Consider the following 13,108-nt stretch of genomic DNA (forward strand, 5'->3'; position numbering starts at 1 on the left):
AACACTCCAGAAGACAGGCTTAAGATACAGAAGGATCTGGACAGACTTGAACACTGGGCGCTATCTAACAAAATGAAATTCAATGGTGAAAAAAGCAAGGTTCTACATTTAGGCAAGAAAAAACAAATGCACAGGTATAGTATAGGGGGTACCTTGCTCAATAGTAGTAACTGTGAGAAGGACCTCGGAGTCCTAGTGGGCAATCACCTAAATATGAGCCATCAGTGTGCTGCAGCTGCCAAAAAGGCCAACACAGTGCTAGGCTGCATTAACAGAGGGATAGAATCAAGATCACGTGAAGTGTTAATACCACTTTACAATGCCTTGGTAAGGCCACACTTGGAATACTGCATCCAGTTTTGGTCACCGCGATGTAAAAAAGATGTTGAGACTCTAGAAAGACTACAGAGAAGAGCAACAAAGATGATTAGGGGACTGGAGGCTAAAGCATATAAGGAACGGTTGCTGGAATTGGGTATGTCTAGTTTAATGAAGAGATGGACGAGGGGGGACATGATAGCAGTGTTCCAATATCTCAGGGGCTGCCACAAAGAAGAGGGAGTCAAGCTATTTTCCAAAGCGCCTGAAGGCAGGACAAGAAGCAATGGGTGGAAACTAAGCAAGGAGAGAAGCAACCTAGAACTAAGGAGAAACTTCCTGACAGTTAGAACAATTAACCAGTGGAATAACCTGCCTCCAGAAGCGGTGAATGCTCCAACACTGGAGGTTTTTAAGAAGAGACTGGACAGCCATTTGTCCGAAATGGTATAGGGTTTCCTGCCTGAGCAGGGGGTTGGACTAGATGACCTCCAAGGTCCCTTCAAACTTTATTATTATTATTATTATTATTATTATTATTATTATTATTATTATTATTATTATTATTATTATTATTATTATTATTATTATTATTATTATTATTATTATTACAGAAAGGTTAAATGAGGAAAAATTGATCTCTTTGAATTATAGTGCTGGGAAAAATGGTTGAGAATATACAGCAGGATAGCAGGAAGATCAAATCATTTGGTACTAGTAAGACAAGACAATTCACTGAAAGCATTAATAATGAAGTTAAAGCTAAAATATTTTGGATGCAAAAGCAAATGTTCTCTAGAGAAGTGCTTGATGCTTGAAAAACTGGATAGAAAATAAAAGGAGCCTGCAGAAGACATGATGACTAGATGTTATCACTGATGGCACAAGCACGAGTTTACAATATTTTTTTTAAAAAAGGAATGATTCACAGACAGTCCTGGTCAATTGTTATCTATCAGGTCATGTAGAGTTGAAAATAACTGAACCTCTGAATAATAACAACAACAAAGTGGTTATCACATTTTTGTATCCTAGATTTAGTAGCCTTAATATTGGAGTAATTGTAGGGATGGGGTTAATCATCTATTTCCTCATGGATTCTGAAGCAAACGCATAATTAGATATGAAGGGAGGCCATAGTTCAGTAGTACTGCATATACTTTGGATATTGAAAAAGACAGATTCACTCCTCAGCATTTCCAGATAAGATCGCATTTTTCCCCTTAAGGGGTTGTTTAATCCATGGAAAAAGTCAATAATAGAGTAAAAGCAATCATGACTAGGCTTTTCAAATTTGTGCAAAAGTACAACTGTCCTGCTATGATCCTTCCCTTTTTCCTTCCCACTGATGTCTTTGTGTGCAATAGCATATCTTTCTCCTTCACTATCATCTTGATCTATGAGATTATTGGCATCCCAGAATCTCATACATCATTCAAGAGATTATAGATAGTAAAGACTAGTTTAGTTTTTTGCTCGTATCATCATCACTTTACAAACTGCATACATGGTATTGATTGGATTTATAAGGTTGTTTTTGGCAGGCAACAAACCATATGGACTAATTAGGCAGCATGTAAAATTAAAAGAAAGTTACATCAAGTCATATAATAATTTATTATTTCTTAATTAACAGCATAATCAGTCAGATCTCTGTATCCTATAGTAAACATGACATTCTTAATTTTAGTTTTTAGTCATTTAACTTTAATGATTTAGTTATGTCAGTTATTTTTATTTATGTGGTTTACAAGAGAAAAAAAATGCATATTATAAAACAAAAGAATAGCAACTTCTTTGTTCATTTACAACACTAAAGCCATGCACTGTATTATTGTTTTATTTCCTATTGACATAAATGATAGAGCGCCTTTTAAATAAATTATTGCATCATCTTGCAAGATGCAGTGAGTCTTTAGTTTCTGATTGTTAGAACCAGGGCTTTTTTTTGTCATAGAACGCCCAGAACGGAGTAGGGTAGGCAAGGTGGGTTGTATGACATGTGTGAGCTCTGGCGCCTTTTTTTTTTTTTTTTTTTTTTACAAAAAAAGCACTGGTTAGAACTGATATATAAATAATGTTAAGATACTTAATAATTATTTCAATAAAAAGCTTCCTTTCTTATCACCAAATTTTAATTTTAATTAAGTCTATTATATTCTGCTTTAAGTTGGATTACAAACTATAGTAGAAAAATATCCACTAATTGATGCATGTGCAATTTACAAAGTTTAGGATACCAAGTAATAGATAAGAGGGATAAGTCATCACCTATCTCCTGTCTACAAAACAGTCCTTTTGGCAGTTCCAAGAAGATTCCACCCCCATTTGCAGTCTTATTCAGGTGACCCTGAGGGCACAAATAAACCTCCAAGTGGCCTCAATGGCTCTCAGAGAGAGTGCTAACGACTGCAAAGAAATATATTCTTTCCACCGCCCCAATCCTGTCAGAATGAATCCTTCTATTTCCCTCCCCACAATCATCCTGCCAGAACCGATGAAGCTTCTTGGATGATAAGCAAAACATCTTGAAGGGAAAAAAAAACCCTAAGAAAGTCCAGTTGCCTTTTGAAAAAGCACCCTTGAGACACAAGCATATTTGTTACAATATCAGAAATAACATTTCAGGCTCTATTTGCATGACATCCCCTATTTCTGAAAATGGCAGTTTTTCATAACACTACTTTAGCTAAAGGAGCATATAATGCTTGGGCTATTTTAACAAATTCTTGTTAGGAAAAAAACAATTTTTATTAGAGACAGGTATAAAATGTGATTATGATTTGAAAACCAAGAGAATTGTACTAGGTATTGTACTAGGTATCTTTACATTACTGGCACTTAGCATTTTCCAAATCCATAAAGTCCTGTATCGAATATAGTAACTACAGAAAGCATTAGTAAGCGTTACACATTTATCAATATTTCTTTTTCAACAGGTTTCCATGTGAGGGAGAAGGCTAAGCAAGTTCTTGCTATTTTAAAAGATGAACAACTGATGCATAATGAACGTGAAATTGCACGCCGGACTAGACGGCGCATTTCACATGCAATGCTTTTCTCCCAGAAGCCTTCTAACAAAGCTTATGTACCAGCTACCCTTGGCTCAGATCCCATTTCAGAACTCCCTCCATCAGAAAATGTCCAACGTAAGCAATAAATGTTTACATTGCTATCCATGTTTTTGCATTTAAAAGTTTCAGCAACTTCAGTTTCATCATAATCTGGTGTCTCTTAGCTAAGTCATCTAAACAACTATATAAAAGTATTCTATATAAAAGTTTTCACATTAAATGAAAAGTCATCTATTTGGCTTAGAAAGCAGGATGTTAAGATGGACCTTTGGTCTCATTCAGAAACATTCCTTACATTTGAATTCTCTTTTGTGATGAACAAAATGGTAAAAATGATTTAATAGTTGGTATCTAATGGAAAAACATTTTCAAGTGTATCTGCTCTTCCTTAGAGCAATAATAAAGCTTTGGCATCTATCTTTTCAATGTTTTCCCTTATATTGATCTTGTGTAAAATGGGTAAGACTTCAGAGAAATTATAACCAACGTAGTCTGGAAAATCACTGAGGTGAATGAAACCTGAACAAATGAAGGAGCTGGCCAAGTGTAGGAGAGGAACACTTAAATCTGAATTATAGAATTTTTTTTTATCAATTGCCATGAGTATATAAGATATTGATTCTTCTAATCAGAAATACTGTATATAGGTTTGCATAAATTGCTGGTAATTTAGGAAATGGATTAGTCATGAAAAAAGAAAATACAAACAAACCATTTAGGATCCAATCTTGGTCAGTCACTGGGACCAGAGGTTTAGCCTTCCGAGCTTTCGGATTTGTGCTGGAGCCCCCATCCTCAGGGAACTCATCCTCTCTCAACAGAGTGTGTGCTTTGGGCTATTCTATGCATAGTAGTTATGTAATGTCTGGTTATGTGTGGCTTTTTAGTTGTTGATTGGGTGGTTGATAGCCAATTATTAAGTTGTTGGCTATTGTTCCCTTGTGCTGCGAAGTCTTAGGCTCCTAAAGTACCTGTCCTAAGTACCAAAAAAGCCACACACCACCAAGCACCACCTAAATACTACGTGTAGAATAGCCAAAAGCACACATTCTATTGAGAGACAAGTTCCCTGAGGATGGGCTCCAACACAAGTCCGAAAGCTCGGAAGGCTAAATCTCTGGTCCTGGTGACTGATCCAGATTGGATCCTGCAACATTATCCTGGGCCACGTATATTTGCCTTCATTTGTCACAAACTATTTAATTAAGAAATACTAGAACACAAATATGTGTTTAAGTGTATGCTCATTCTAATTATTGGTTTCCATGATACAGAATAAAAACTACATAATTAGCTAGACCAGGATAGGTATCCTCCATGCATTTTGAATTACAATTCCCCACAATGTTTTCTTGGTCATGTGAATTGGGACTGATATGAACTGAAGTTCAAAACCTCTAGTCTAGTGAGTTGCTTATCTTTGGATTGGGTTGCAAAACACAATGCACCAGGTCAGTTAAAAATCAGGGAATCAGGTCAGTTATTTTTAATCTTGGCTAGGATTTTTTGTGCCTTAGAGTGTCGTAAAAACCTAGCCAGTTTAGTTATTGTGCAATGTAGGGAATCAAATTATTTACAGAAAGTGAACACAAGCATAAAGCAAAATTGTAAAACAAGTCCTATATGCACTTCTTTTTGTTGTACATCAAAAGGATAGGAAGAACTTTATTTTATTTATGAAAGAAAAAATAGTTTATATCACTTTTCTGCAGGTCAGTGCTGTCTGCAATTTGTCATTAATGAATATATATATTAAGCTGGCTCACCAAACACACTGACGAAAACTGCTTTACTCTAGATTTGCTGAGCAAATCTGAGGAAATTTTTCCATTGATTGGGTTAGAAAGCAACCATCCTGATTTGTGAAGTGGGAGGGGGGCTCAAGTATGGAATTAGCCTAGACTGTCTACATAAACACAAGAATGCTAGGTCTGACCTTCTCTGAATGCCTTAGATTATTTGTATGCACAAAGATGGACATATTTGATAATACCCATAATGGAGGAATGGTTGGTAAAGATAGAATTTGCTGAAATGGCTAAATTGACTTGTTTGATTAGAGAAAAGACAACATTTATATTATTGGTGACTGAAAACTCCTCATGTACTTTTTGTATAAGAAAAAAAACTTATGATTTATGGTTCCAAAGATTTGACAGGATATAATATAGAAAGAAGAGAGCTGTGGTGTAATGAGAGAGAGAGGTTAAAATGTAATTGTATTTATAACTGTTGTTAAGATTGGAAGTCACATCTTTATATATTTCTTTATATCTTTTCTTCTTCTTTCTCTTTTTTTCTACTTTTTCTTTCTGCATTTTAGCTTTTTCTTTCCTCCCCTTTTCATTCTCCCTTTTGTTCTATTTTAGTTTGTATTAGTTATTATTATTGTCGTCAAAACATTCAATAAAAATTATAAAAAAGGGAAATTTAGTGACAGGGATGATACTGGGCCTAATTTTCTGATTCTTTCCATATATTTTTCACACTAAAAAGTACAAGTGTTTGTTCTTTATGTTAATTTCTTCTATTTTGGAAAAAAAAGAGATCGTAAGCAGAGTTAATAGTAAAGTTCCGCAGAATTCTATGGCGATTTCCATTCTGTCTCGGCATATGAATTAGCCTAGCCACCATTGGAGCAGCAACCTTTTTTTTTTTTGGTCTAGTTAATTTTGGAGACTTTTTCCTTTTTACTCTCTCTTTCTCACACTTACAATATATTTATTTCTTTGGCAGATTTGCTGCCTAGAGCATTACCTGCAGCAGAGCAAAACCAGCAGACAGGCAAAGCAGAAATAGCCCAAGAAGCAACAGCACTGAATATCATTGCAAAGAAATCATCAGAGGTAACAATAGTATAATGGGATTCTTCAATATGATAAATAATCCTTGCAATTTTAGTAATTCTTGTCCCCAAGAATTTGTATGATTATCTGCTTGAAGTAACTACTCTTTAAACCAGATATCTCAAAATTAATTGGTAACTGTAGACATTCTGGCAACATGTTTCTTATTTTCATCTTTTCCCTCGCCCATGAAGAAGACAGACTGAAGTTGTCCTTACGTCTATTAGTATTAAAATAGTATTTTCCTCTTTATTCTGATAACATCCAAGGGCAGACAATGGCTGGGAAGTGGAGAAAGGACCAGCAATGGAAGCAGCAGATTTCATGCCAAGACAATGTTCTGCCAACTCAAGAATAAGTGAATAAAATTTCATGAAAACTAAATTCACTAGCAGCAGTTAAATGAGCAGTAGATGGTCTCTCAGTCTTCAAGTAGTGGATCCTAGAAATAAAAATTGTGATTACTTTTTTGCCCTGTTAATAGCTGTTTAGAGATATCTAGTAGTCATTGTTCAAAATCAAATGTTGGACCTTTCTGTAATTGCTTAAACAATTATTCTGAACAAGTAATCCAATAATAACTTACTATCTTCTGTATTGTTCAATAATAGGTTATGTACAGTGCATGCATCCCAGATTAAATCATATTTTTTTAAAAAAGTTTGTATTATCTCAGACTAATTAGAATAAAGAACAAATATTGCCTACATAAATAGGGTTAACAAAATAATATGGCACAGAATTTATCAAAAAACCCAAAACAAACAAAAAACAAAGAGGCTGAGCAATCCAAACAAATTGACCAAATTGCTTAACTGTAATTTGGCCTTTTGTTGAAAAAAGTCCCCTATTGAGATATCAATTTATATCAGAAATCCATGGCAGCAAATGGGAGTCAGACAAGGATGTATATTAGCTCCTATTTTGTTTAATTAATGATATCCAAAAGTCCTTTCAAGATAGATAGATAGATAGATAGATAGATAGACAGACAGACAGACAGACAGACAGACAGACAGACAGACAGACAGACAGACAGACAGACAGATAGATAGATAGATAGATAGATAGATAGATAGATAGATAGATAGATAGATAGATGATATAAAAATAAATATGTAAACATTCTGCTTTCTGCAGAATGATGCAATTCTACAGAATTAATGCCAGGTGGGAATGAAATATTGCTGTGCAGATTTGGTTCATACTGTGCACTCAACTACCTGAACATCAATAATGTCAAGGCCAAGGTAGTTGTTTTGGGAAGAGGTGGACTAGGTATAACTGGAGCCTGTACATATTGATCATGTTAAGATCTATCTATACTTAGGAATTGTTCATGCAGAAGGAGATTCCTAGCTCCCACATTTTAAGAGAAATTTTTAAAGGGCTACCAGCTATGCCAACATCACAAGACAACTGACCAACCGTAGCTACCCAGGTTCTCTAATTCCAATCATAAGGGTATATAACAAAATAGTGATTATGTATGATGTAGAATCATGAGGATATAGAAATGCCTCTTTATTGGAACAGATACAGTCCACTTTGTTGAAACACATCCTGGTGTGTGTGTGTGAATAAGTGTATACCAACTCCAGCAGTAAGGGAAAAGTTGAGTATATTCCCTATACCAAGCCATCTAGTTATTAAAGAAGTTAATTATTGGCCGAAGATCTTATTTATGGACCTAGATAGATTACCCAGGCTTTGTTCTGCAGAGCTCTTGCATAACATGCTCCTCATGCTTCGGCTGCCCAACTTTCAAATGTCATCTCACAATATGGATTTGCAATCCAATTCAGTCAGATCTGAAGGCCAACATATGTTTTAAACAACAAATCATTAATGTGGCTGCTTAAGAGGAAATGGCTGGCTCAACACAAATAGGCTTCCTAGTTAAAAAAAGTATTTAATAACTTACATGCCTCAATTCTTTAGAAGAGCTTTTTCTAGAGCTTGTTTTGAATAGCTTATTTTGAACAGCTTATGATTAAACAGCTTATGATTAACAGCTTGTTTTGAAAAGCTTATGCTTAAAGGCCTAGAGACAAAAACATATGAAGAATGGTTGCAGGATTTGGGTTTGGCTACTCTAGAGAAAAGAAGAACTAGGGGGAACATGATAGTATTCCAGTATTTGAGAGGTTGCCACAAAGAGGAGGGTCAACTTATTTTCCAAAGCATCAGAAGGCAAGACAAGAAACAATGGATGGAAACTAATCAAGGAGAGAAGCAACCTGGAATTAAGGAGAAACTTCCTAACAGTGAGAACAATTAACTAGCGGAACAGCTGCTCTCAGAAATTATGGGTGCTTCATCACTGGAGGTTTTTAAGAAGAGACTGGAGAGTCACTTGTCCAAAATGGTATAGGGTCTCCGGCTTGAGCAGGGGGTTAGACTAGAAGACCTCGAAGGTTCTTTCCAGCTTTATTCTGATTGATTGATAGCTAGATTCTATGGTGAGATATAGGAGCTTTCGTGGAGTTCCATTCGAAGAAAGATTGCATAATTTTAGTACACTAGCTGTTGAACACATTGCACATAGCCTCCTTGATTGCAGATTGTATTTTGCAAAAAGATCTGTTTACCTAGATCAGGGGTGTGAAACTGCCGGCCCGCGGGCCGGTTTCATCATATCGGAGCCACGCCCACCCCATTGCCAGCAATGGCAAAAAAGCTCCGATACGTCGCGCGATGTCATGTGACGTCGCGAGTTTGACATGCCTGACCTAGATTCTTATTTAAAACCTAAAAAAAAATGGGGCACCCAGGAGAAATTGTCACACTTTTTGCAGGAAATGAACCTGCATATCGCTAGTAAGACTGCACTCTTTATATCAAAGGCTATTTTGAAGAAGGCAGACTATATAGATCAAATTGAGGTTAACTATAGGAGTGACAACGTATAATTATATACTGTTTTGTTTATATTTACTTGAATTCTTGTATCAGTTTTATATTTTTGATATGGTCAGATGATTAAATCAATAAAGTTTCTATTCTATTTTGTTCTATTCTTCAGCTATTCAAGTGCTAATAAGTTCTTCCTGTGTTGTATAATAATTATTTTGGTCATCCCCAATGAATGGAAAATCCTCAGTTCCTGATATCTTAATAGACTCCAAATGTTGGGGATATAGCTAAGGATAATTTATAAATCTTCAATTAACAATGTTCAATTAAAGCCATAATAACTATCCTATGGATTTCATTACCATAGTATTTATATACTATGTATTTACTGTGGTACTTGTAGGACAAGTCCAGACAATATGAATTAACATTCCAATTTCTAAATGGCTTTTCTGGCATGAAGAGTCCAGTGATAAAACTGAAAGTGTGGCATAATCTTAACTTTTCCAAACAGCTAGCTGTAGTTTACAGTGAAAATCTTGAGGGATACCTCTATTAGAAAAAAAAATGTTTAATATCCTACAAATAAAAAGGTAAAAAAATACAATTCATCTTCTGAGTTAAATTCATTTTCATCATTAAATGCTCAAAGAAATGCTGGAGCATCTGTCAACATTCATTTGTGTAAAAATATTGAGATTTATCCTTTGAGCAGCTTCCTAGGAGTTCTTAGATTGAATTAAACAAAAGAATCAGAATATTGCCTGAATCCAACCCACTGTACATATAAAAATTCCTACTTCAGACCCAGTGGATTTGCTCCAATTTATAGAGTAATCAGATGGGGCACTAAGCCTATGAATTAGTGAAATGAAATAAGAAGTGCAATTTTCTGGCTGATTTATTAAATGGAATGGATCATCTGCACATAGTGGAAATTTATATCATGTGTCTATTATGATCTGTTTAGTGCATACCACATTTTTAATAGCAGAAGAAAGAGGTTTTCTGTACATAAATAAAAAGAAAGAGGTTTTATATATATTCATATTGCCTTTTTGTTGTTGTTGTTAGTTGCGAAGTCGTGTCCGACCCATTGCGACCCCATGGACAACATTCCTCCAGGTCTTCATGTCCTCTACCATCTTCTGGAGTCCATTTAAGCTCACGCCTAGTGCTTCAGTGACTCCATCCAGCCACCTCATTCTCTGTTGTCCCCTTCTTCTATTGCCCTCAATCTTTCCCAGCATTAGGCTCTTTCCCAGTGAGTCCTTCCTTCTCATTAGGTGGCCAAAGTATTTGAGTTTCAACTTCAGGATCTGGCCTTCTAAAGAGCAGTCGGGGTTGATCTCTTCTAGGACTGTGGTTTGAACGCCTTGCAGTCCAAGGGACTTGCAGGAGTCTTCTCCAGCACCATAGTTCAAAGGCCTCCCTGTTTCTTCTTTTCCTTAGATTAGCCAAACCTAACTCCTGCGGCTGCCCTTCATATGCTTAAGTCTACAGGCCTTTGATCATTTTATTTGCTCTTCTCTGAATTTTTTTCCAAAGTCTCAACATCTTTTTTGTAGTATGGTGACCAAAATTGGTTGCAGTATTTCCAGGTGTGGTCTTACAAGGGTTTTATAAAGCAGTACTAATATTTTATATGATCTTGATTCTATGCCTCTGTTTATACAACCCAGGATTGTATTAGTTTTTTGGCTGCTGCTGCACAGTGCTGGCTCATAGTCAAGTGATCGTCCACTAGGACTCCAAGATCCTGCTCACAGTTACTGTTTTTGAGCCAGGTCTCGCCCAATCTGTACTTATACCTTTGATTTTTCCTGCCTAAATGTAAAACTTTGCTTTTTCCCACATTAAAATTCATTTTGTTGGATAGGGCCCGTTGTTCAAGAACTTTTTGGATCCAGAACTTGTCTTCTGGAGTGTTGGCTATTCCTGCCAGTTTAGTGTCATCTGCAAATTTGATGAGTTCTCTTTTAGTCCATTCCTTTCCACCCAATAGTAGAATTTGCCAATATCTGCTACCTCAGCTATCTGTCAATGTTATATAACAGGCATGTCAAACTCGCGACGTCACGTGATCTCGTGCAACATATCGGGACTTTTTCCTCATTGCCGGCAATGGGGTGGGCGCGGTTTTGGCATGACACATTTGGCCCGTGGGCCGGCAGTTTGACATGCCTGTTATATACCATGGAAGGTTTTATCTTGCAATGGCACTTTCCCTGTTTAATCTTTCTCCCATGTCTACTACTGCCTCAGATATTCTTTCAGCAGTTCATCTTTGGGTGCCATATTACTGATATATTCTTGAATGCTCTGGGTTATGTCCAGGACACTCATCTGATCCCATCCATCCTCTTTCCAGCTGGTGTATAGTTTCTGTGTGTTGGACCTGGGATGGTAATCTCCATGCATTATGAGGAGTTTCTGCTTCTTCACAGTGGTGGCTTCCAATAGGTGTGGATCATGTCTGGGCTAGGTGCTGTCCAGCTCTTCATGTTTTTGACCCTCTGTTGGATATCTGCTACTGTGATTGTGGCTGGTTCCTATTCTGGGAGATTGCTGTGTTCTGCTCTCAGGTCCTGTAGCCACTTTGCACTGGTGTTATGTCTTCTCTTTCTTCCATATGTTTCCCAGCACTGCTCCACTTTTGTCCTTAGCCTGGTAGCCAGTTCTTTAGCAATCTCTAGGGCTTCCAATGGAGTCAGGCCCTTGCATATTTTCAGTGGCCAAGTCTTATCCTTAATCTTCATACCTTTCTGTAAACCATTTTTTTCTCCCAAGGTTAATCCCTGGTATTGCCATGGATTGATGCCTTTGAACTGTGTTGCTGGCATAAATTACTGCTTATGCCATGGACAGCCAGAATAACTAACAGAGGGGTGTAAAATTGTATAAAACCAGACACATCACTGGAAGCTAAAATCATAAGACTATGTCTGATTTACTTTGGCCATGTTATGCGTACAAATTCATTGGAGAAGGAAATGATGTTAGGAATGGTTCATGGACAAGAGACAAGCAAAGAAGATGCTGGCTTGATAGAATAAAATAGAGCTGGAAGGGACCTTGGAGGTCTTCTACTCCAGCCCCCTGCTCAAGCAGGAGAACCAATACCATCTCAGACAAGTGACCATCTATCCTCTTCTTAAAAATGTCCAGTGATGGAGCGCCCATGATTTCTGGAGGCAAGGTGTTCCACTGGTTAATTGTCCTCATAGGCAGGAAGTTTCTCCTTAATTCCAGGTTGTTTCTCTCTTTGATCAGTTTCCAACCATTGTTTCTTGTCCTGCCCTCTGGTGTTTTGGTGAATAATGTGACCTACTCTTCTTGGTGGCAGCCTCTCAAATACTGGAATACTGCTATCATGTCACCCGTTTCTTCTTTTCTTTAGACTAGCCAAACCCAAATCCTGCAACCATTCTTCGTATGTTTTAGTCTCCAGGCCTTTAATCATCCTAATTGATCTTCTCTGAATTTTTTTCAAAGTCTCAACATCTTTTTTATGATATGGTGACCAAAATTGGCTATTGGTATTCCAGGTATGGTCTTACTAGGGTTTTATAAAGTGGTACTAATACTTCGCGTGATCTTGATTGTATGCCTCTGTTTATACAACCCAGGACTGTATTAGCTTTTTTTGGATGCTGCTGCACACTGCTGGCTCATAGTCAAGTGATCGTCCACTAGAACTCCAAGGTCCCTCTCAAAGTTACTGTTTTTAAGCCAGGTCTCACCCAGTCTGTACTTATACCTTTGATTTTTCCTGCCTAAATGTAAAACTTTGCTTTTTTCCACATTGAAACTCATTTTGTTGGATAGGGCCCATTGTTCAAGTTTGTCAAGATCTTTTTGGATCCTGAGTTTGTCTTCTGGGATGTTGGCTACTCCTGCCAGTTTGGTGCCATCTGCAAATTTGATGAGTTCCCCTTCAATAATAATAATAATAATAATAATAATAATAATAATAATAATAATAATAATAATAATAATAATAATAATAATAAT

At 36.7% G+C, this 13,108-nt stretch overlaps 1 protein-coding gene across 1 annotated transcript in view; it reads left to right on the top strand.

Annotated features, from left to right (window-relative positions):
• Nucleotides 1–13,108, top strand: part of LOC114922984 (ENTH domain-containing protein 1-like) — a 48,248-nt gene that overhangs the window by 1,574 nt on the left and 33,566 nt on the right. Inside the window, exons 2-3 of the mRNA XM_029285309.1 lie at nucleotides 3,258–3,467; nucleotides 6,129–6,238. Of these exons, the coding sequence (XP_029141142.1) occupies nucleotides 3,258–3,467; nucleotides 6,129–6,238 (320 nt within the window). The remainder of the gene's footprint in view (nucleotides 1–3,257; nucleotides 3,468–6,128; nucleotides 6,239–13,108) is intronic.

Source organism: Protobothrops mucrosquamatus, unplaced genomic scaffold (genome assembly GCF_001527695.2).
Source record: "Protobothrops mucrosquamatus isolate PMUCROS unplaced genomic scaffold, P.Mucros_1.0 scaffold1493, whole genome shotgun sequence".
NCBI lineage: Eukaryota > Metazoa > Chordata > Lepidosauria > Squamata > Viperidae > Protobothrops > Protobothrops mucrosquamatus.